We start from the raw sequence: 22,400 nt of genomic DNA, 5'->3' as shown, positions 1-22,400 counted from the left end.
ACCCTCATATTTACACTTTCTCACTACTAGTAGACATCATACAAGCACCAGAATTTCAGCTGAGGAAAAAGTGAACACAAATAGAATAGTGACCCTCCCCACCCCATCAGAGGATCAGATGGGGAGAAAAAAGCCCCAAATCCCAGACTCAAGCACCACGTAAGACTAGAACCAGTTGATTAAGTATCCAGAAAGCTTTTTCACTGTCTCTTGCTTCAAGTAAACAGAGTAAGGCTCAGGTTATTTATGACCCAGGAGATAAAGAAAGAGAATCTAGTCTCAATGCACGTGGTGGTGCAGAACGAGGCAAGAACTAAAGCATCCTAGGCACTTTCTAAATTCCACACATTTCTCTAATCTTCCAGGATAGACTAGGGAGGTCTGATGGAAAACCTGGAACGTACATTCTGAACACACTTACAGAGGGAATGAAGAGACACAACACATACAGATATGACACAGGCCATGGAACACCAAATTGTTTGACACAAAAGGGGCTTCATTTGGCTTTATTCAGCAGTCCAGCCAGAAGCAGGGTTCTCCAGAGAGTAACAATAGCGGGGGCCCCAAAGAGAAGGCAGCGGCCCCTAGTGCTTACCTGGCTAAGGTTGAGTGGCTGTGCTGCGCTGGTCCCCCCGCGCTGAGCTCGATATCCTGTGGGGGTGATACAGCATCCAGATGACTGCCCACTCACTGAAGCCACTGGCTTGGTCTTACTGCTCAGGAGACCTAAGAAAGGGTCAGGCTTTAGTTATGAGCAGACATGGACTCAGTATCACTGAGCTAAACCTCAGATGGCATCATATTAATCAGTCCATGTTTGTATGAGGTTTGCAAGAGTTAAGGTTTCATGTGTATCTTATTTCCTCAATTACATTTACACTAGAAGAACAAAAACTGTATTATCCATTTCTTTTGTCTTTCTACAAAGCTCCATAAAGATCTTCAAAAGGTTCACTTCAGTAAATATTATCTAATCTCCAGTAATGTGAAAGGTACTATTAGAAATATAAACACAAGTAAGACATGGTCCCTGCTCTCAAGGAGCCTAGAGTTTATGTAGGAAGGGATTAAACAAGTACAGAAATGACAATGTGAAGCTGAGTAAGATATTGGTAATATTTAGGAACATTCAGGTGTCAAAGGGGCTTAAAGGAAGACAAGATTATATCTCATTGGGAATTCACTGTCTTCAAATTCTAAGAAACTGCAGAAAGTGCAGCTGAATATAAGCACGATCAATTTTCAAAATTTTGCTCCCTTCTGTGGTCCCACTAGGAAAACTGGAGCATTTATTCAGTAACTTGTGGAGCAACCTATTTTCTTTGGACCCAATAGTGGACAGAGCTCCTAATAATGTTTCTCAGTAGCCTGGCATCAGGAAGTTTTGCCCTGTCTGCAATGGACAGTTGTCTACTTCTCAGGAGGAGAACCACACGTCACCCTAAAACTAGAACACTGTTTATGTCTTCGGCAGTATTATAATTCATGGTAAAACACTAATTCATAAAAGTACGAAGAGATGGCTATATCGATGCCAAAATTTCACAGTCCTCGCCTTTGGTGTATAGAGTTGCCACTGGAAAAGAGCTGCCTAGACAAGGACTACATTTTTCTGGGCCCCCTTGCCTCTAGGTGGGGCCATGTGATGAGTTTTCACTATTTCCGGGGCTAAAGAGGTTAAAATCTGTGTGTGCCTCCTCCATACTTTCCTTCTCCTTCTGATTGGATGCCGAGGATTCCAAGGCTCTGATCCTTAACTCGCTGCCAGGCCTACCAACCAGGAGCACTTGCACTGGGAACTCACGTGACTAAGAAATAAATTTCTATTATGTTAAGCCACGAAAACTGGGGCTTGTTACTGCAGTTAGCATTTCATTACCCAATAACTGAACCCGGGAACCTAAACCCAGCAGCTCACAGAGCAAAACAGATGGAGGTAATTTGGTTGATAATACAACCCACAAAAGCATCACTGCTATGCCACTGGGCGAGAAAAGATCTAAAGTACATATTGTTTTCCAAAAAAACTTTTGCAATCACTTTTAATATTATCAGTTCCCATTCATTTCTGGATTGTCAAATCTGAATCACCTGTGGCAAAAAAAACCTGCCTGTTAATTCTCCCTGCCATCTAACAAAAGTCATATCTACCTTCTCCCATCAACAGTGAGTGTATTACTGAGTCTACAAACTCACTTTTATATTGATCCAAGCAAAATAAACACAGGAAGATAAACTGATGGCCAAAAACAATTTCATATCACAAGGAACTGATTTCTGAACTAGGCAATTTTAAGGAAAATCTACACCACTGGTCTGCACCATTGGCAAAAGTAGATTATAGCAAAATACTAAAGATACACACATCAAAGGAGCATTCAACTCCAGCTGTGAACAAACTCACCTGAGGCCTGGGTTGCTACAGTGCAGTCACCAAGCTGAGTTTTCAGTGGAGGTACTATGATGGTGCGGGTGCCAGTGCCATCCCCCGCGACTCTGCCGGGACCCTCCGGAAGGGGTCCACTATTGCCCCGGAGAGCACTCAGGGTATCAGTGGAATATGGGCTGCTCAAGGAAGAGTCAGAGTCTGGAGAATCATTGACAGTGACATAACTGATGACATTAGACCTTGCCTTCAGGCCAGAGCTGAGGAGAAGAAAATACATGAAAATTCAACCCCCTTTTAGCAATGTTTCTTTGCTGGTCTCTGGTCTTCCCATAATAAAAATGATGATAATCATGATGATAGTAATAATAACAACAGTAGCAGCAACAAATTTCTGAGTGCTTATTATGCACCAGGCACTATTCTTACACTCTACACATATCTCACTGAATCCTCACAACACTTCCATGAAGTAGGTACTTTATCCCTGTTTTGCAGATAAGGCAACTGAGGCAGAGGCAGATGGAGATTAAGAAACTTGACCAAGGTCACACAAGTGATAAGTTGTGAAGACAGGATTCAGATCCAGGACAGAATGACTCCAAAGTACACACCTCTAGCAACTATTCTATGTTGCCTCTTAGCCATTCCCATTCGCAGTTATTTCAACAGTATTCTTCAAACACCACTTTATTTTCATATCACCCTGCTAGACTATAAATGGTTCTTTACCGTATCTAATCAAACTTCTCACTATAGGTGTTTTTAAAAAAAGTTTCTTCACAAAATGATCCCTACCTTACTAACTTTACCTTTTCCTTAATTTTTAATAGGCTTGCCTCCGGTCAAAGCAATCCTGCTGGTTATATAATTTTTGCCAGTACTAGGCCCCTTTTCTTCACTGGAAAGTTAACTTTTTTCTTCCCCAAATCAGTTCAATAACCACTTTCAAAACTTAGTTTCAAGTCTATTTACCATTTGTAAATAGCCATTTGTAAATACCATTTGTAAATAGCCCTTTTGAAGTATTTCATTCTAAATTTACTCTTTCAAGTTCATTTAAACTTCATTTACACGTGACTCTGTTAAGTCTCCTAAGTTACTTTCATGCGTGAATCCTTCCTCCTCAGGTAAAAGTAGAGTTATTGCTTCTTCTATATGCCTAACACCAAAAACACAATGAAGAAGAACACAGAACAATCAAGGCAACTATGTTCACACCAAGAGAGGTGTGTATCACAGTTCTTAAATGTATCCTATCTCTCTTAGTTAACTGCCCAATTAAGGACTTAGATTAAGGTGCCGGGATAAGAGGAAATAATCTGGTACTTAAATTCTTAAACTGAATGACCATATAGCAGAGGGGGGAAAAGAAGGTAGCCCTACTTAAAGTTCTACCTCTTCCAAAGAGGTCTGTTCAGATTAAAAAATTACACGAATTTCATATAATCTCATATCTACCAACTTGTTCCAATTAATTGTTTTTTTACATGCTTCTGTTATAGTATCTGTTTTCAGACTCCAAAGTTCCTTAAAGGCAGGGGATCATGTCTGTAGTACATAATGTGCATTCCAAGCCAGAACAGCCTGACAACGTAATCTATACCTTCCATCTAATGTATCTGAACGACTGATTTAACTGATGAACATGTATAATATTACAGAAAACTTGACAATGCTCAGTTATGGAATCTTGAGTGTTCTGGCTCACTCATCCATCGCCATGCTTCCTAAATACCCCTTTTTAGTCCTTCCTTTCATAGCCAAAATTGAGCCACTTGTGTGAAGCCAACAGACTAAGACCAAGGGCAGGAGCCACAGAGCTAGGGAACCATTCACCTGTCTTACCTATTGGGCTTGTATTTGTTGTCCTCTTCCTCATCAGTGTCACTGCGGATAGTGATGACACTCACAGGAGGGCTGGGAGTATCTGGAATGATGATTGGCTGATGCTGATCTTGTACAGGGACTAGGGAATTATAAGAAGATGTGGTACGGAGGGGGCTGCTCCCAACCAGAGAATAGACTTGAGAAGGCAGAACATCCAGAGAGGACCTGTAGGAAAAGGTCACAAGAAAGATCATTCAGTGCTTGGTCCCCCAAACTAGATATCTTTTCCCCAGACCTCTTTCCAATTTGCTCTTTGATTCCTTCTTACCAAATCATTAAATCAATACACTTAACTATAAAAGTCCCAATAAAAAAATAAACTAACCACTCTAGCCAGGGTTTCCAGGACAAGAACACCAAAATTAGAATATAGATTTTATTTTTGTATGCCCTTTACCCCATGGTTAAATTTCACTCTGTGAAGTGGGCAGAAAACTAAAAACATCAGCCAAAAGAAGGCTGGATTCAAAGTGGCAGCAGAGAAAGGATTAGCATAACCAGAACACCTCTGTGTGCATGCCCGAAGGTTAGCTCTTTTCAACTTGGCAGCTTCTTGCTGCTTCATACCAAAAGTGTCTATACTCCAACACTCTAAATGCCAGGCGACATATCTTTCAAACTGGCAATTTTAACTATCAGCCCTAACAGAGACTTACTTAGAAGAGACTGGAGCAGACTGCTTATTCTTCTTTGAAGGGAGCGAACTGGATTGTTGTTGTCTGACAACATGGGCAACGCCAACATTAAGGGGCTGAGCAGTGGCCAATGTCACATGGTTAGTCAGCAAGGATGGCTGCTGCATAATAGTGCTGTACTGGTTGCCATGAGAGTGGGCATTCCTGTATCATCAGAAAGAGAAGTATGAATACTGAAAACACTGAGAAGTCAGGACCAAATAGGTACTAAAAGCAATTAAAACAACCAAATAAAGCTGTGTTTTATTTTTATAGTTGGGCACCTGGATTATAAGGCTTTAGGGGTTTTCACTGTATGGTTTATTGCATAACACTTTCTTTAAATCTGAAGTAAATAATTTCTGAACTTAGAACCTACTGTTTTCCTGCATTCAAAGTTTTCTTGTAACTCCGTCTCCTAGCCTGATGTGGATTCTTTTCTTCAAGGATTTCACAGAGATAAATCTCTCCTCTCCTTTACCTTCTTCCTGTCTCACCAAATCGTCAAGTGGTCCTTCCCTAAGGGATCTGCCCTTGCAAATTCTCCCAGAGAGGAACACAGGGCACTTGCCTCCAATCTGTGAGCTGCTGGCCACTGCCCATGGCCTCTGGAATCACTGCAGTGGGCTGGACTGAGTTGTGTAGAGCTACCCCAGGCAACTGTTGCCAAGTTGAAGGCAGGAGAATTTGTTGGGTTCCTCCAGGCCAAGCCTGCTGTAAGGAAACAAACACAAAAAGATCCAGACTTGACTCACTCTTGGCTTTTTCTTCTGTTTTTTAGATGAAAGAAAAATTCATAGCTTAAAAGAAGTTTCTTGTAGATTGTTAACTTGCAGAGATTTAAAAAAGGAAGGTCAGAGGGGCTCAAGGTTACAAGTCTTATGAACAGGGAAAAAGAACACGCTGCCTTCTCTTGGCCACCTCCATAACCTGACCACCAGGGTATTAAAGAAAAGAAGATCCCTGTGGTTAAGAGTTTCTATTATACTGCAGAGTAAAGGAATCTGAAAGTTCAGAAGTAAGCTCTAGTTAAATGCTGGAGTAACATTTTTGCAAAGAGTCTAAAAACATCCCAAGAAAGAGTTAAGACAACTCCCTTGAGATTAAAAATAGGAATTTAAAAACTTGAGTGCCAATCAGATAAAAGACATCAGGTCAATTCAACCCATAAAACAAAGAGGAGAATTGTTCCTTTTTAAAAGGGTAGTCCTTGGAAAATGGAGCCAGATGTGGATGACCAAAGGCCAAAATCCTTTGGCAAACAAGCTTAATGCCAGCAAGAGAAAGCTAACTTCATCATTTACAGCCATGTGATAGCATTTTTTTTAAAATGCAATAAGAAAAATATTTAGGAAATAGATGCGGAGAGTACCATATTTTGTTTTTAGTAGTTTCCTAAATATGCATCATTTGTAGAAACATAACTCGACATAAAAACTAATCACTAAAGGAAAATACATTGTTTGTAGTTCTTAACAAGCCATGCCACTTGCAATAAATAGCAACAAATATGTTTTCTGTACTTCTTACGGAAATTGTGGCATTTCCTAGAAAAATGGGAACAGATTTGAAAGTCTGCTTTTTAAACCTGAATTCCACAGTACAATCACCTACAATGCTTGGGTACATATGGTTCTGTTTCTGGAATTCCAAACTGCAAGGCCATCAACACACTGTTTTAAAAATATTTCTGCAAGTAACAGATCCACTTGTTACAAATACCGGTTCCAAACAAGAAGCCTTCAAATCAGAGAAACTGCAAACATGTCTGCTACCATAAGCAGAATTCAAAACAAAACAAAACAAACAAAAAATAAGAGAAGTATGTTAAGTCACACCATGCGTCTTTCCATAAGCCAACACCTGCACAAGACAAAGCATGTAGTTTAATACAAAGCAAGAAATAACATTTCAACGTGAGGCAGAAATCTGGCGTTCCAAGCGACGAACTGTTTTGACAGAGGAAGAACAAAAATATGCAAAGCTTAGCAAATGGCTAGTGCAAACTTAAGAGAAGCAGCAAAGGAGAAGTGTCAACTAACATTCCCAACCTCAAAACTATAGGTGTGCAAGTTAAAACCAGTGGCTTGGATCAATCAAGTTGGAAATATATCTGACTCCCTCACACTCAGGGCTTATGCTTATGATGTAATTAATTTAGCAGTGACAAAGACTCTTAAATTGAAAACCAAAGAAATTCCAGCAACTAAAGTATGTATTCTGAAAGTGTTTTTCACTCACACGAGTCCTTGAGAAACAACAAAAGAAATTTAAAGCCACTCTGAAAGATGAACAAATATCAGGGGTCAACAGTATCAATTAGGTTTTCAAATGCTTATCTAATTTTAAATTTTAAATGATAAAATGCCAGATGTCAAATAAATAATTCTAACTCCCCCAAATAAACCAAACACATCCAAAAATCACTATTAAGGTTACAAATGCTGAAATATACCTCAAAGTCCTATTTGTTTGTTTTCCTATCTCTAAAACCCACACTACATTTGCTGCTATATTTAATAAATTTTCCCCATGACTTTTGATAACAAAGATATTCTTACATAAGGTTTTTCAGTATAAATAGGTCTTTTGTGTAAAGACCTATTTGTAAAATAATTAATTTCTCCAAAACCCCTATAAACGAGTTCACCTTTGATTTCAACCAACAAATGAAATATGATCTAAAAAGGCTCTAAAGGGAAGATGTTTAAATGGAAGATATTAGCTATCACTGATCATAAGTGGCAAAGTTATCTTCATGTGTTCAGAGATGGAAAGTTAATGTCAACTAATAAGGAAATAAAGTAAGAGCATCTTAAACATTTCTACATACACAAAAGTTTTAGAAGCTTAAAACAGTCAATAAAGAAGGAAGCTAACTTGCCAAGGAGTTCCAATTTTGGCCATCAGGTACCTGTAGCAGAGTCAAACTAAAGGCCATTTCCTTCATTCTCAAGGTTCAGAGGGTAAAAGGGCAGAGAAACAGATAACAGTGTTGAAGCTCTTCTGAGGCTACACCAAGAGCTTTTATCACACTAGGCTGGCAAAGAAGAATCAAGGGGTCTGACCCCTTTCAGAGCCACACTGAACATCAGAGTCAAACAGTGCTTCAGCAAATGTTGGGGAGGAAAACAATGAGACATTAAAGATGTAGCAAGAACACAGCCACAAGATGGCACATGCTTCCATGCCCTCTGCAAAGACTAAGTTAAAAAAATTTTTTTGGAAAAATGAGAAAACCAGAAGAAAACAGAACAAAAACAAACAGGAAAAAGTAAAAAAAAAAAGAAAGAAACCAAAGAAACTCCGTTAGTAACACAATCAAGTGAGGGGAATTACCAGTACAGCGGCAGTCTGTTCAACCAGCGCCGGCCGGCCGGCTGCGCAGCTCAGAGTAAAGGGCACCGCATACTGCGGTGTGATGGTGGCTACTTGAGGGTGGAGAGTTGCTACCATTAGTGGTGTACAGCTTCCCTGAAATGTAGATTAGGCAGGTGAGTGAAACAAACACGGAGGCAGGTTATCTGGATTCAGAAGGGTTTTCATTCCCCCCAAGTTATTACCAACAATAAGCAGTAATTTCGTATCACTTAAAATGCATGTACCAAACACAACTTTCCCCTTCAACTCCGCACAGCATTGGACCACTAGGTCAAACGTCAATGGCCTAAAGCAAAAAAGTATGGGAATCCTTCTTGGGCTGGATTCAGAGGATCAGTTCTAAAAAACTCAGTTAACAAAGGCATGTATTAAGAACTCTTCCTCTTCCTACTCACAAAATCAGGGTTTTGGATTTCAGATTTGCTATGTGTCACGGGCCACAAACATTTATACACAGAATTAAAAATATAGTATTTGTTGCTTATATGAATATTTCATGAGTTTCTTGACCATCTTAGCTGCGTTTTGCATGGCAGGGATAAAGTTTTAAACCTTTCTACAGCCTAGTTAAACACAAGGAATGAAGGAATGTAATACTCGAAGAGGCATCCTGATATAATCCAGCCTCTCAACTGTGATGAAATTCTCAAAGAGTGAGTAATGGGGACACTAAGAGAGCAAAAGCGGAACCTTTTACTTTTAGAATCAAAGTGTTGTTACATGTGTTCTATACCTTTAAGAGCATCAAGATAAAAAATTAACTTCATCCCACAAAATTAAATTTACTCAGTAGACAATTTCTCAAAGTCTGGATATTTATGTCTCCAAGTCTAAGGAAGTCACTGGCAGAGCTGCAATAGTGTTAGGAATGAGTATGTCATTCCATTATAGATGTTTCATTTTAAGTCCACTGAATCGTGACCAAGAAAGATCTTACAGTCAAAGCAAATACCATTTTCTAGGACAAAATATCTGATTCTCAACAGTGCTTCAGAGAACTTCAGCACTATTGAGTATCCAAGCTGCTCTGTCTTTTACCTGTGTAAGAACTCCCGACTGTATCTGTAGTGGCTGAGCAGCTGGTGCCTGGGGTACAATTGGCACAGCATTATCCATCCTCACAGGGAATCCAGAATGCTTTGTTGTTGCTTGTAGTCCAGCTGTAAAAAGTAACATCACAGTTATATTGCTTTGCTAGGTCTGGGGGTACTGCTTGTTTGGGGGTTTTTGGGTTTGTTTTTAGCTTTTTGGTTCGAAAAATCTACCACCCAGGTTTTAGTTCTAGACACTTAAGACAAAGGCGTTTCACCAAAGTCTGGGAAGTTAAGAAAAGGGAGACTTGACTCCCTTCAGGTTGGATTAATGGAAAGATGCCTGACAGAGGGAGGGCTGGCTTCAGGAAATTCAAAACTTTTTTTTTTTATCCAACAAAGCTTAAAACACAACACTCATCCCACTCCCATTAACAGTAGAGGCAAAAACAAACAAAAAACCTTCACTTAGTAAGTTATGTTCAGCTTTTAATCCTAGAGGGAAAAAAAAACCTTAAGCATTTAAAAAGTGTAATCTATTAAAAGCAAAGACTTTATAACTTCTGGTTAATTAGATAAGAAACATTATGAAAAGCTCAATAATTTATTATCTTAGTTACCCTTTTATTTAGACTATTTTAAGGGGATGTTTTTACCCAACTCCTCAAAAATATGTAACCTAGTTCACAATTTAGTCATATATTTTATCTATAACCAGTATGTGAACTGAAGGAATTATGCCTAGGATAAAAATATTTTAAAAGCAGACATTGTGGTTTACAGAAACACTTTTTTGTACTTATTTTAGAAATCTGCTCTCGTCACTGACAGCTTTCTAAAGCTCTTCTCTAGCTAATGGAAAGCTAGGAAAATTAAGAACTTTTTGCTGCCTTTAGAACAGTGACCATGTCTCTTTATCATTTTATTCATTATCCTCTAGGCACAAATGTTGAATAAATGTTTCCTGCAATCAGGAGTATCTCATTCTGGGGAAAAGAGGGGCTCAAGATAGTTCTCCCTTTTGCCAAGACTTGAGAAGAGAACCTTCAAAACTTTCTTTTAAACCTACCCTATCAAAGCTTTCAACGTAAAGAATTTAAGTTTCTATAATGCCTCTTGATTCACTGATGCTTGCATTTTGTTAAGTGAGGATACAGCCATTTTAATTAGAATATTCCTTCAGTGACACTTTCTAGGCTATCACCAACTAATTTCTCTGAATATTACTATGGAGGTATCAAATGAACATAACTCATAAACTCTAATATTGTTGTTTTCAGCAACTTAAGTCTTCCAATTTTGCATTTCAGTAATTTAATTTAGTAACTAATTGTCACATAGGAAAACATAATCCAGAAATGTACAAAGTAAAAGAGACTAGTAAAATCAGAATTACAACACTCTAATAATAACTTTTTTAAAAGTGCTACTTACATAAAAAGAAATGGAAACAAATCCAGGTATCCAGATTAAAAAAAAAAAATGCCAGCCATTCTTCCTAAGGCAATGCTATCTAATCAGAAAGCTAAGTAACATCAAGGATTCTTGTCTATATTTCCACGGCTAACTACAAGACAACATTATTGCAATAGCCTCCTACGGCAAAATTTAGGAAGAAATGTTCACTATAGAAGCTCATCTTTGTGTCCCAGGATGATGAAATAAAAGAGGACAAAATTACAGAATTATAGTTTCCACTGAGCAAAATGTCTATTTTGGTCAACTGGAATACTACAGAAAGTAGTATTTATATACTGACCCACAAATGTGACTCTAAATAAGTATTAGATTGCTATAGTAATTTAGGCTAAGCCACAGCAGTCAAGCTAGTTTAAAACTAGCTTTTGCAGGGAACCCCAAGTGGAAACAAAGAATTAACAAAAGGCAACCCTTTGGGAAGGTTCTCCCTGAACCCTGAACTTGGATTAAAGTTTTGTTTTTATTATTTGTTTTTTGTTTTTGTTGAACATAGCCCTTTAAATTAAAAAAAAACAAGAAAGTATGGCAAGAAGAGTAAAGCTGTCAAATGGATGAGGGTCTATTCTCCTCTAAGTGTAGGCATCTTGTGAAAGAGCAGATGGTGAAAGAAAAGTAGGCAACCTGGTACAGAGGCCTGCTGGGCAGAAACCAGCATATGGCTGTGGTTGGCAAATGAACTGACAACTCCCTACAGCTCTTTGAGTTTAGACACTGAAAGGCAGTACAGAGTATAACACTTCAAGATGTATAAGCTATGGGCCCACTGCCTAGGTTCAAAATCATGGCCCTACCGCTGACTGGGCATAAAAACTGGGCAAATGAGGGAATCACGATCAGTTTTCTCACCTATAAATTGGGCATAATGACATTATCCACTTCCCAGGGTTGTTTGTGAGTATGAATACATACATGTAAAAGCACTTAGAACATTATCTGGCATGTAGTAACTAATACATATCAGTTTTCATTACTGTCATCACTTTCATTTTAAAACTCCCTTTCATTTGTAAATTTTAAAATTTGCTCTATCTAGCTCCTCAGGTTATTTAGACTTCCTAAATAGGAAAAAAATTTCCAAAGCTTATACTTCCCTAATTATACCAAAAGGGGTTAAACCACTTTTCCCCTCTACCTCTTCTCCTTACATTTTGTTTTGTTAAAGGAACTAAAAGTTCTTCTGCCTCATCTCTTAAATATCATCTGAGAAGAAGCAGAAAACTTCAGTTGCACATCTGAAAACTGTTCCAATGAAACTCACTTTGGAAAAGGTGAAGGGGAGAGGGGTGGCTATTTGCTAAGTTCAGTAGAAGAATCACTCAACATATGACAACCCAAAGTACAGAATTTACTATTATGAAGCATACGAAAAAAATAATTGGGTAAATTAGGCTAAATTTGCATTTACAGGTTTTGAATCTGCTCCTCCTCTCTCCCTGTGGTTTCTCCCTGATTTACATTGCTATAGCTCTCCAGTACTCCCGGTAATCTCTCAATCTCCCCTAGCCCCTCTTTTCCTTCTGTTTGCTCTGACTCTGTCAGAAACCAAACAAACAAGAGTCACAGTCAATAAGTAGCTGAAGTAAAAAGATAAAAATGCTAACTGCTTCTGTGTGAACTGCTATGAGAAGCCTGAATCCTGGTTTATTCCCAGAGGGCATGACATTGACTTTCTATTGGGAAAGTCAAGATGTCATCAGAATATATCCTTAAAATAATTTATTTAACCTTTTAAATAGCTCACCAGATCAATAAACATGGAACAACAATGAGAAAATGAGGAAGGATGGAAATGTAAAAATTAAAATCTTATTGCAACACATCAGGTGAGAGCCCCCTTCTTCAGCTATTCTGTTCCTCTACTGATAGGAGTTTGCAGGAACAATATAATTCATAAGCTGAAGCAGATAATCTTAATGCCTTACCCACACAAATACCTCAGCTTGTAGAATTTTTCAGTTCAATAATGATCTTTACTTCTGAATGTAACTTAAGAGGTTTCTACATTCTTAAACATGATTTTTACATTTTTTAATAGAATTACCTTTTATTTGGAATACTAATTTTATTTTATAATGGAATGATACAGGGAATAAGATTCAATATACAGCAGTTCTATTTCCAACAAGTTTTTTCAAGATGTATATACTCTGCACATTGAGAGATACGTGTTTATGCTAGATATAGGACATCAGTACAAGGTCTCAATGGGCAAGAAAACTGGTTATCAGGCAGTTCAAATAAGGAAACATTAATTGAATGCCTATGTGTCAGATAGCATCACAATTAGACAAATAACCAACGTAAAAAAGATCAACCTACTTCATTTATCTTCATAATCAAAGACTGAGTTTAAACTTGTCAAAGATCAAAACTAAACAACTAGATACTTACTTAGGATCTGCCTAAAGCAGGTAGGTCTGATATATACCATATGATATAGGAGTTTCCCCACTTACTTTGAAAAGCAGGTGGACATACTATAAATGTTTGTTGGAATGGATCTGTCTGAGTGCAAATCTGGGTGGTTCCAGGCTGCAAGGAAACACCCTGCTGGGCAACTCCAGGAACTGGTGCTGCAGATGATGGGTACAAAGCCGACTGGTAGTTTAGCAGTGAGACATCTGAATTAGCCAGAGAAAGAGTAGCAGCTGCTGCAGTAGAACTGGAAGCTAGAACACTGGCCTAAAAACAAAAGGATACTGGTATAAACATTTTTACATACATAGATTCTATCCAGAAAAACTAACAATGAAGTTTTAAAATGTAATGTTAACTGTCTTTGAAATAACTCTCTGCTTAAGAAATTCTCCCTATCTGTTAAATTTAAGGTAGATTATAAAGCTGAAAAAGAAAACAAAGAATAAAAAAAACAGTCCTGCTCTGGTTGAGGCTATATAAATAAACCCCTACTTCTTCTTTCTTTGCAAAAAGTTACTGGATGTGAGATCCCACCAAATCTCATATGATCTTCCATTTAGAAAGTAGACCTAGCTAAGAAATTAGGAAACTTACATCTTCAGAAACAAACTTCAATGTAAATATCACTGTTTGGCAAACAAATGCAAAACCACTCTTAAAGTTAATTATTGGAATTCATAGAAACAAAGAGTAGATCGGTAGTTGGTGGGGCAGGGTAGGAGATGGCTGGAGAGGTGGTCAAAGAGTACAAACTTCCAGTTATCAGATGAGTAAGTTCTGAGGACCTAATATACAGCATAGAAAAAAATGATTGGGAACACCTTTCGATACATGTAATGAGAGCTATCTAACAAAAAGAGAGTCATTTGGCTGAAGTCAGTACAATCAACAGCAGTAAGTCGTATAGAAGCCAGGTTCCACTTATTTGGCTATGCTAAGACTATGAGGGCATGGATTAGGCCTTTGTTTTTAATTTTTGTCAGCACATGATGTGTAGGTATTATCAGTCTGAAAATTCTTACGAAGCTACAAGACCACCAAAGCAAAGACTGGTTTCTCTAGCTCACCCTGTACTCTTACTAGTTTTTATCCCACTTAGGTCTGAGTTCCCAAAATCATTTACTGAATACCTGATTGTGCACTGTATTGAGTTGGTTGCTGAAGCTCATGGTTAGATTTGTGCTTGTATTTGGGGCAACATGCGTGGTGAAGGGACTCTTGATCTGACTCACTGTATCATACATGTGAACCCTCCGTTTGCAGATCTCCATGTTCTGAAAACAAGACTTAACACTGAAAAAAGAGATTAAAAATTCAATGAAATAAATGCCGAGATTTAAACAGATAGCAAATAACTCAAGATAAATACAGATTAATGGTTTTTTACCCGAGTACTTTCAGAGAAAATGAACCAAGAGTTTTTATAACCATAAAAAGGAAAAATACACATCTAATTTTTTTTTACACATCTAATTTTTAATTTCATGATTTTTCAATGAGAAGGAAAAGCATCAGTAAGCCAAATATGCAAGTATCAAAGCCACTACTCTTGTGATACTTCCATTTAGCTGTAAGATGGTAACTCAACAGAAAACCACATCATGGCAAAATGCCCCAGACCATACTATACTCACTGATTGCTATGTGGAAAATCCAGAAGGTGAGTCATTGTCACAAACTGATGGTTAAGAGTTTTCAGAGGAGTAATTCTCTTATCCGCATCAATTGTTAGCATTTTTTTTAACAGATCTATGTATTCTCTTCGATCCGCCTTCTCTGCCAACATATCTGTTCCCTCTAAGTCTGTGGACATGTTCACCTTACAAGGAAAATTCAGAAATATTATACTTCATCACTCAGCCTTTAATGCTGACATTTAACATGTGCACTATGTATACATATTTATATATATAATATTCATATGTATAATATATATGTGTGTATGTTTGTGTGTGTGTGTGTGTGTGTGTGTGTGTGTGTGTATATATATATATATATATATATATATATATATATATATATATCTCAAGAGAAAAACCTGAGGAAATTTTTTCACAAATGGAAGTTCTTCTTATACTGTCTAATTAAAATCTTCAATTTGGTACAGTTTGTTGGTAGAATAAAGCTGAATAAGCTCTTTTCATTCAAAATCCAAATCAAAGAAGTTAAGTAAAAATGATTGTTATTACTTAAATATAGTTTCTGTTGCTGAAAAGATTAAATGACATAGTATGTGTTTAAACAGAGTTTGGAACAAAAGCACTAAATAAATGTTAGCTCTTATGTAAGTGTTTATTTAGTAGAAAAAATGGACAAGAAGGGAAACTTCGTAAATAATATTTCAAAATACTGACATGCAAAAGACTAGTTAAGCAAAAGCAAAGGAGAAATATATAATTCTAAAAATATCCTTTGCTAGGATTCAAACATTCTTTTAATATGTGGAAGAATACTAATGTATTTATGTAAAAAATGAAAACATATATTAGACGATAACAAATTGAATCTATCTTTCGTATAACCAATGGAAGTGTATCTCTGATTAAAGAGATACATAAATGTCTGGCTTTCTGAAACATTCCATACTTACCTGAGCCATATCATCTAAACAATTAAAAATGTACTTTCGAGCTTCTTTTGATTTGATCCCAGTCTCCAATTCATGTTCTTCAGGTGTCTACAAAATACAGATTTTTTAAAAATTCCATCTGTATGTTTTCACCTCTTATTCTAAATTAAAGTCAGAATACAGAGATACAAGCGTTGTCACCTTGCCAACCAGAGATCACAAACGTGAAAGTAATTTACAACAAGAAAATCTTCTGGTAGAGAGATGGGACCTTGATACCTGGCCACCCTTTCAACAATGCTAAAATAAATGTGCAAGCAATGATGTAGCACAGTTCCTGAAGAATGTCAGTTAAGAAGAGACATTACCATTTTTCTCTAAAAGCTACTTTCAAATGAAACAATATTTCAAATACTAACTATTCAATAGGCTCAGAGACAGAGTCACTGGGTTAATCAAATTACTCAGACATCTATTTGTTTTCAGAAAATATGTAAGGTCTTAATATGGGCAGTTATAAAATTGTGTTGTTTTGTCATATTTATTGAGAATTCTCTAAAAAACAGCCACTACTAAATTACTCTAGTTCTTCCTATCACTTAATGATAAGCACTACTCTCCATACCCCCTTCTTAGCTGCTGATTCAAATATATAAAATAACCTCAGCCAACTGAACTGGCATTTAATGTTTTGTTTTTTTAACTAAGGATAAGGCCATACGGGTACAATGATATAATTTCTCAAAGTATTTGCTCCTGCAAACGAAAATTCCCACTGTCCCCCCTTTTGCCCCCCTCCACCTCAAGAATTTAATAACTAAACTTTGAATTCAAATTGGAATTAAGGAGTACAGGAATGAATAGTATAGTATAGCAAGGGAGTCAGACCTTAAGCCTCCACAGTGGGTACCCCAAATTAGGATCTCTGTTGAAAAACCTGGTTGTTTTTGTTCCGGCACTGAGAAGATATTCAGCTGGCAGGCCTTGTGTTTGTGAAATGTAACGAATCTGAAATGTCAAAACCATCAAAACATTGATTTGGAGTGAAAAGGTAAATTACTAAAAACTTTTACACTAAAATATTATAAATATTAGCTCTAGTCAAAAAAAAAGAAAGGTACTGCAAAGAAATTAACTATTTGATCAATACAAATGAAATTTATCTGTAGATATATATGCTAACCCACTCACAGATAATTCCCAAATATTTATTCAGTAACTTCCTTGTTACTATACCTGTTATTTACAAGGAAAACTCAGTTTTGAAAATTTTCTGTGTGACCTTTTTTTTTGTAGATTTCTGATACAGAGTTCAAAAAACTTTAAGAAATTTCTAGGACAGAACAGAATAGTTTCCAACAAACTATTTCATGGATTACCAAAGTTTTGTTTGTTTGTTCATACATTATCAAATTTAAGAGATTAGGAAAAAATTTCCATAAATCTCTTCCTTCCTTGGCTACTCTAGCTCTTGTCAATTGTCCCCACTCTAAATTGCTCATACCATAAAATTAAACAATTTAGTTTCTCTATCCCCACATCAATAAAGGGCAGGTACTATGTTCATTCATTCAATTTTTATTTTTAGTTGCATTAGGTCTTCATTGCTGTGCATGGGCTTTCTCTAGTTGTGGCGAGCAGGGGCTACTCTTTGCTGCAGTGCACGGGCTTCTCATTGCGGTGGTTTCTCTTGTTGTGGAGCACAGGCTCTAGGCGCACAGACTTCACTAGCTGTAGCACGCAGGCTCAGTAGTTGTGGCTCGCGGGCTTACCCTCTCCGTGGCCTAGAGAAATGTGGGACCTTCCCAGACCAGGGATCGAACTCGTGTCCCCTGTATTGGCAGGCGATTCTTAACCACTGTGCCACCAGGGAAGTCCCCATTCAATATTTATTGAACACCTACTTTGAACTAGACCAGCAGTTCTCAAAGTGCGGTCTGGGGAACACTGAGGGGTCCCCAAGATCCTTTTAGGGAGTCTATGAAATATAAACTATTTTCATAATAATACTAAGAAGTTATTTGCCTTTTTCATTTCTTTCTCATGGGTATAGAGATTTCCAGAGGTGATGTGTGATGATGTCATTGCTCTGATGGCTAATGAGACATGTGCCTGTATATTCTTATGTTTTAAAAGTTTCCCAGTTTTGGGACTTCCCTCGTGGCACAGTGGATAATACTCTGCGCTCCCAATGCAAGGGGCCCAGGTCTGACCCCTGGTCAGGGAACTAGATCCAACATGCATGCCACAACTCAGAGTTTGCATACCACAACTAAGGAGCCCACCTCCCGCAACTAAGGAGCCTGTGTGCCACAACTAAGGAGCCCGCCTGCTGCAACTAAGGAGCCCACGTGCCACAACTAAGGAGCCCACCTCCCGCAGCTAAGACCCAGTACAACCAAATAAATATTTTTAAAAATAAAAGTTTCCCAGTTTTATTGTTCACATTTCTGTTTGCTTTCACAATTCTCCCTATCCAAAAAAGCAATCTGCTTCTTTCCTGACCTACTGAAAGTAAAACAAGAGGTAATTTTTTTAACCATCCCCCCCTTCACATAAGAATGGCTATATTTAATGACGAAATTAGAAAGAAACTTTTAAGCAAGGAAATCTTACTTCTCACTTCTCCTCCCCAAAAATTTCAGTTTTAATTTCTAATGCAATATATATTAATAGATATAAGCTATATAAACAGGGCTCTTTGGGGTCCTCAACAATTTTTTAAGAGTATAAAGCAGAGGTCAGAAAACTATGGCCTACAGGCCAAATCTGACCGGCCGTCACAAGACAATTTTAGAAAACAGCAGGATATTACTCTGAATCTGTGAGAGGTACCTAACTGGAAGCCAAAATACAGCATTGGCGAAATAGAAAAAAAAAAATTAATGTGGATGAGAACATTTAAAATGTGAACTTCTTTTCCATACAAAAAGGGAATTTAAAATCCAGGATAAAATCTGTACAATGAAATACTATGCAGACATTTTAAATGATAGGATAAAAGTATATTTATTGACATTGTAAAGAAAGATATTTCATAATATACTAACTGAAAAAGCAGATTACAAATTAAATATGACCTCACTTAAAAAAAAATACACTTCACTGATTCTAAGAGGCACATTTTTTCACATTAACATCTTTGAAATTAGGATACGTCTTAAAGCCGATAGCCATGATAAATCATGGTTTAATTGGAAGCATTCTTTCTTAGAGGTACAGAAAAGTAGTTCATCTCTCAATCAACGGTGTCTTAGATTTGATGAAACATAGTATATGTATTCCTCTATGTCCATAAGTTTATATATGAAACATAACTATATGTAGCACATATTCATTCTTTCAGTAAGTACTTATAGAGCCAGGCAGTGGTGATTGTTAAAATAGACATGGTTCTTGCTCTCATAGACTTTGTAGTCAAGTGAGGGAAACAGACACTGAATGCATAATTCAAACTGAATTGGCATCCTGAAGAAAATAAACAGGCTTCTATAAAAATACATAACAAAGGAACCTGACCTAGACTGGGGACTGGTGAGGAAAACATCCTTGAAGAAGTGACACGTTAGCTAATAAATGAGTAGGGACTGACTAAACGAAATGAATGGGTGGTGGAGAAGCATTCCAGACTAAGAGAACAGTATGTGTGAGGGCCTGTGCTAGAAGGAAATATTCTTAACCAGTGCTGAAATGATGCCAGTGGGGCTAGTGCAAGAAAAGCAAGAAGAAATGGTATAAGACCAAATCTTGAAAGGAAGAGAGGAAGAGGAGAACAACCCAGGTAGAGGCTCAGAGGCCATATTAAGGATTTAGCCCTTAATTCTAAATCATGGGAAACCATTAAAGAGCAGGGGAGTGGCACGATCAAATTTGTGTTCTGAAAAAAAAAAATCACTCTGGAAAAAAGACTAGAGGGATGCCAGAGTAGATAAAAGGGAGGTTGTCTAGTAGCCCATGTAAGTGATAAAGACAGCCTGGACGAGGGTAATAGCAATAGGAAAACATGAGTATAATCAAGAGGCATTAGGATATACATGGTCAGGAGATACATGCATGTCCATACATGCATATGCACGTGTGTGAGCGCATGTCCGCTCTCTCTCTCTCTCTCTCACACACTCTCTCACACACACACACACACAAACTGCAAAACTACATTTCCCGTCATAGAATTTATCTCAATTGTACTATATTATTATTTGTGTGATTATTTACTTAATGTCTATTTCCCACCACCAAACTATAGCCTCCATGAGGGCAAGGACAATGTTTTATTCAGCACTGTATCCCCAGTAACCAGAGTACCTATGACAGTAGTCAATAAATACATAAAGAAAATTAACAAATTAAATATATAAATAAATACAAAATATACCAAAATGTTAACAGGTTACCTTTGAGGGATAGAACCACTAAAGGTTGAAATTTTTGTCTCTTGGCTTACTGCATCTTTTCTAATTTCTCTACAATAATGTACTTACAATATTAAAACATTAAAAATGTTTAATATTATAGAATGAAAAGAGTTAAACTGTGAAAGTAGAATGGGAACTATCATACAGATACTGCTTTTCACATAGCTTAAAATAAAGCAACAACAAAGGCCCCACCTTTATGCAAATAGAAAGTATTATTGTCATTGTTTTTTGGTTTTTTTCTTTGCGGTACACGGGCCTCTCACTGTTGTGGCCTCTCCCGTTGCAGAGCACAGGCTCCGGACACGCAGGCTCAGCGGCCATGGCTCACGGGCCTAGCCGCTCTGCGGCATGTGGGATCTTCCCAGACCAGGGCACGAACCCATGTCCCCTGCATCGGCAGGCGGACTCTCAACCACTGTGCCACCAGGGAAGCCCTCCCTTGCTGCTTTTAACGTTTTTTCTTTGTGTTTAATTTTTGACAGTTTGATTAATATGTGTCTTGGAGTGTTTCTCCTTGGATTTATCCTGTATGGGACTCTCTGTGCTTCCTGCACCTGCTTGACTATTTCCTTTCCCATGTTAGGGAAGTTTTCAACTATAATCTATTCATATACTTTCTCAGACACTCATAGAATTAGCAAGACACTCAGCGGTTCTACTTCTAGCTCTATACCCAAAGAAACAGAAAACAGGGACTTAAACCCTGGTACACCAATATTCATAGCACCATTATTCACAACAGCCAAAAGGTGGTAACACCCCAAGTTTCCATCAACAGATGAGCACATAAAAAAACGTGGCATATATACATATACATACACACACACACACACACACACACACACACACACACATAGACATATACACAATGAAACACTGATCAGCCATAAAAAGTAATGAAGTTCTGATACAGGCAACAGCATGGATGAAAAACATCATGCTAAGTAAAAGAAGCCCAGCACAAAAGACCACATATTGTATGTGATGAATATGCTATGCTAGAATAGGCAAATCTATACAGACAGAAAGTAGATTACTGGCTCCCAGTGTGGTGCTTGGGTGGTTAGGGAAGAATGGGTACCGACTGCTAGTAAGTACTGGGTTTCGTTTTAGAGTCATGAAAATGTTCTAAACTGATTGTGGCTATGGTTCACAACCCTGTGAACATACTAAAGACCACTGAGTTGCACACTTTAAATGGCTGAATTATACGGTATGTGAATTATATCTCAATAAAGTTGTTTTTAAAAAAACTCAGCTGTAAGAACAAGGATCCTGCCACAGGAACCTTTCTGTATAAGCAAAGATGCATCAAGATAAAGTATTCCCAATCCTGCTCTACAACAGCAACACCCTATTTATTCATTATTAAGCATGGGAAAAAAACAACTTTCTCCTACAACCCATTTTCACATCTGTGCACGAGGCAAAAATTCTCAAAACTACTATATCATTTCTTTACAAGGTAACCCCCGCATTGTACCTTAGCTTCTAAATCTAATTTTATTTGGTTCCACTTCCTAGGAATATTTACAATGCAATCTGTTTACTAAGGTTGAAGAGATGCCACAAAACATTTGGCCTAGGAATGGCACTTTAGAGGCTATAATTGCTCGGAGCAAGGTTTCTTAATCGGGGGGTCCACAAATTCCCTAACTTTGTATATAAAACATTGTGAGCATATTTTTCTGAGAAGATCCATAGCTTTATCATATTCTCAAGAGTCTAAAACCGAAAGAGGAGAATCAATGGACTGGTTCAAGTAACTGTGGTTTTGCATCATTTAATCTCCCTCACACTTCTTTGTTGTTGTTGTTAAAATAAGGAAGGTGGTCCACGTCTCACAAGGTGGATGAAAGACTGAAAAATTACAAAGCTCAATGTAACTGGTTACTTATCATATGAACAACTCATTTTTTATGTCTCACTCAGAGACAAATCCAAAGAGTCAAATTTTTGGAAGTTGGTAAATGTTACATCTACTGTAAAATGGACTGAGGAGTCAAAATGCCAGGTTGAATAGGGAAAACCACTATTTTGCTCTTTTCTCTTTTAATGGTTCGAAATAACCACAGAACCATTTTTTTTAAAGAACAATAAATGAGAATTCACAATTTACTTCCATGGCAAAACTTTTTTCCTTAGGACCAG

General features: G+C 37.5%; 1 protein-coding gene across 3 annotated transcripts in view; it reads right to left on the bottom strand.

Moving 5' to 3' along the window:
* Positions 1-22,400, bottom strand: part of HIPK1 (homeodomain interacting protein kinase 1) — a 42,950-nt gene that overhangs the window by 1,394 nt on the left and 19,156 nt on the right. The window contains exons 4-15 of one of the 3 annotated variants that reach the window (XM_065894308.1): positions 16,720-16,839; positions 15,853-15,939; positions 14,897-15,081; positions 14,393-14,555; positions 13,301-13,526; positions 9,373-9,494; positions 8,293-8,427; positions 5,525-5,667; positions 4,936-5,118; positions 4,238-4,444; positions 2,408-2,649; positions 599-729 (exon numbers count right to left, since the gene is read on the bottom strand). In XM_065894308.1, the coding sequence (XP_065750380.1) occupies positions 599-729; positions 2,408-2,649; positions 4,238-4,444; positions 4,936-5,118; positions 5,525-5,667; positions 8,293-8,427; positions 9,373-9,494; positions 13,301-13,526; positions 14,393-14,555; positions 14,897-15,081; positions 15,853-15,939; positions 16,720-16,839 (1,944 nt within the window). The remainder of the gene's footprint in view (positions 1-598; positions 730-2,407; positions 2,650-4,237; positions 4,445-4,935; positions 5,119-5,524; positions 5,668-8,292; positions 8,428-9,372; positions 9,495-13,300; positions 13,527-14,392; positions 14,556-14,896; positions 15,082-15,852; positions 15,940-16,719; positions 16,840-22,400) is intronic. The other 2 variants (XM_065894398.1, XM_065894473.1) reach the window with 2 other exon arrangements.

This window comes from Phocoena phocoena, chromosome 1, assembly GCF_963924675.1.
Source record: "Phocoena phocoena chromosome 1, mPhoPho1.1, whole genome shotgun sequence".
NCBI lineage: Eukaryota > Metazoa > Chordata > Mammalia > Artiodactyla > Phocoenidae > Phocoena > Phocoena phocoena.
This window is presented reverse-complemented; position numbering and strand designations above follow the sequence as displayed.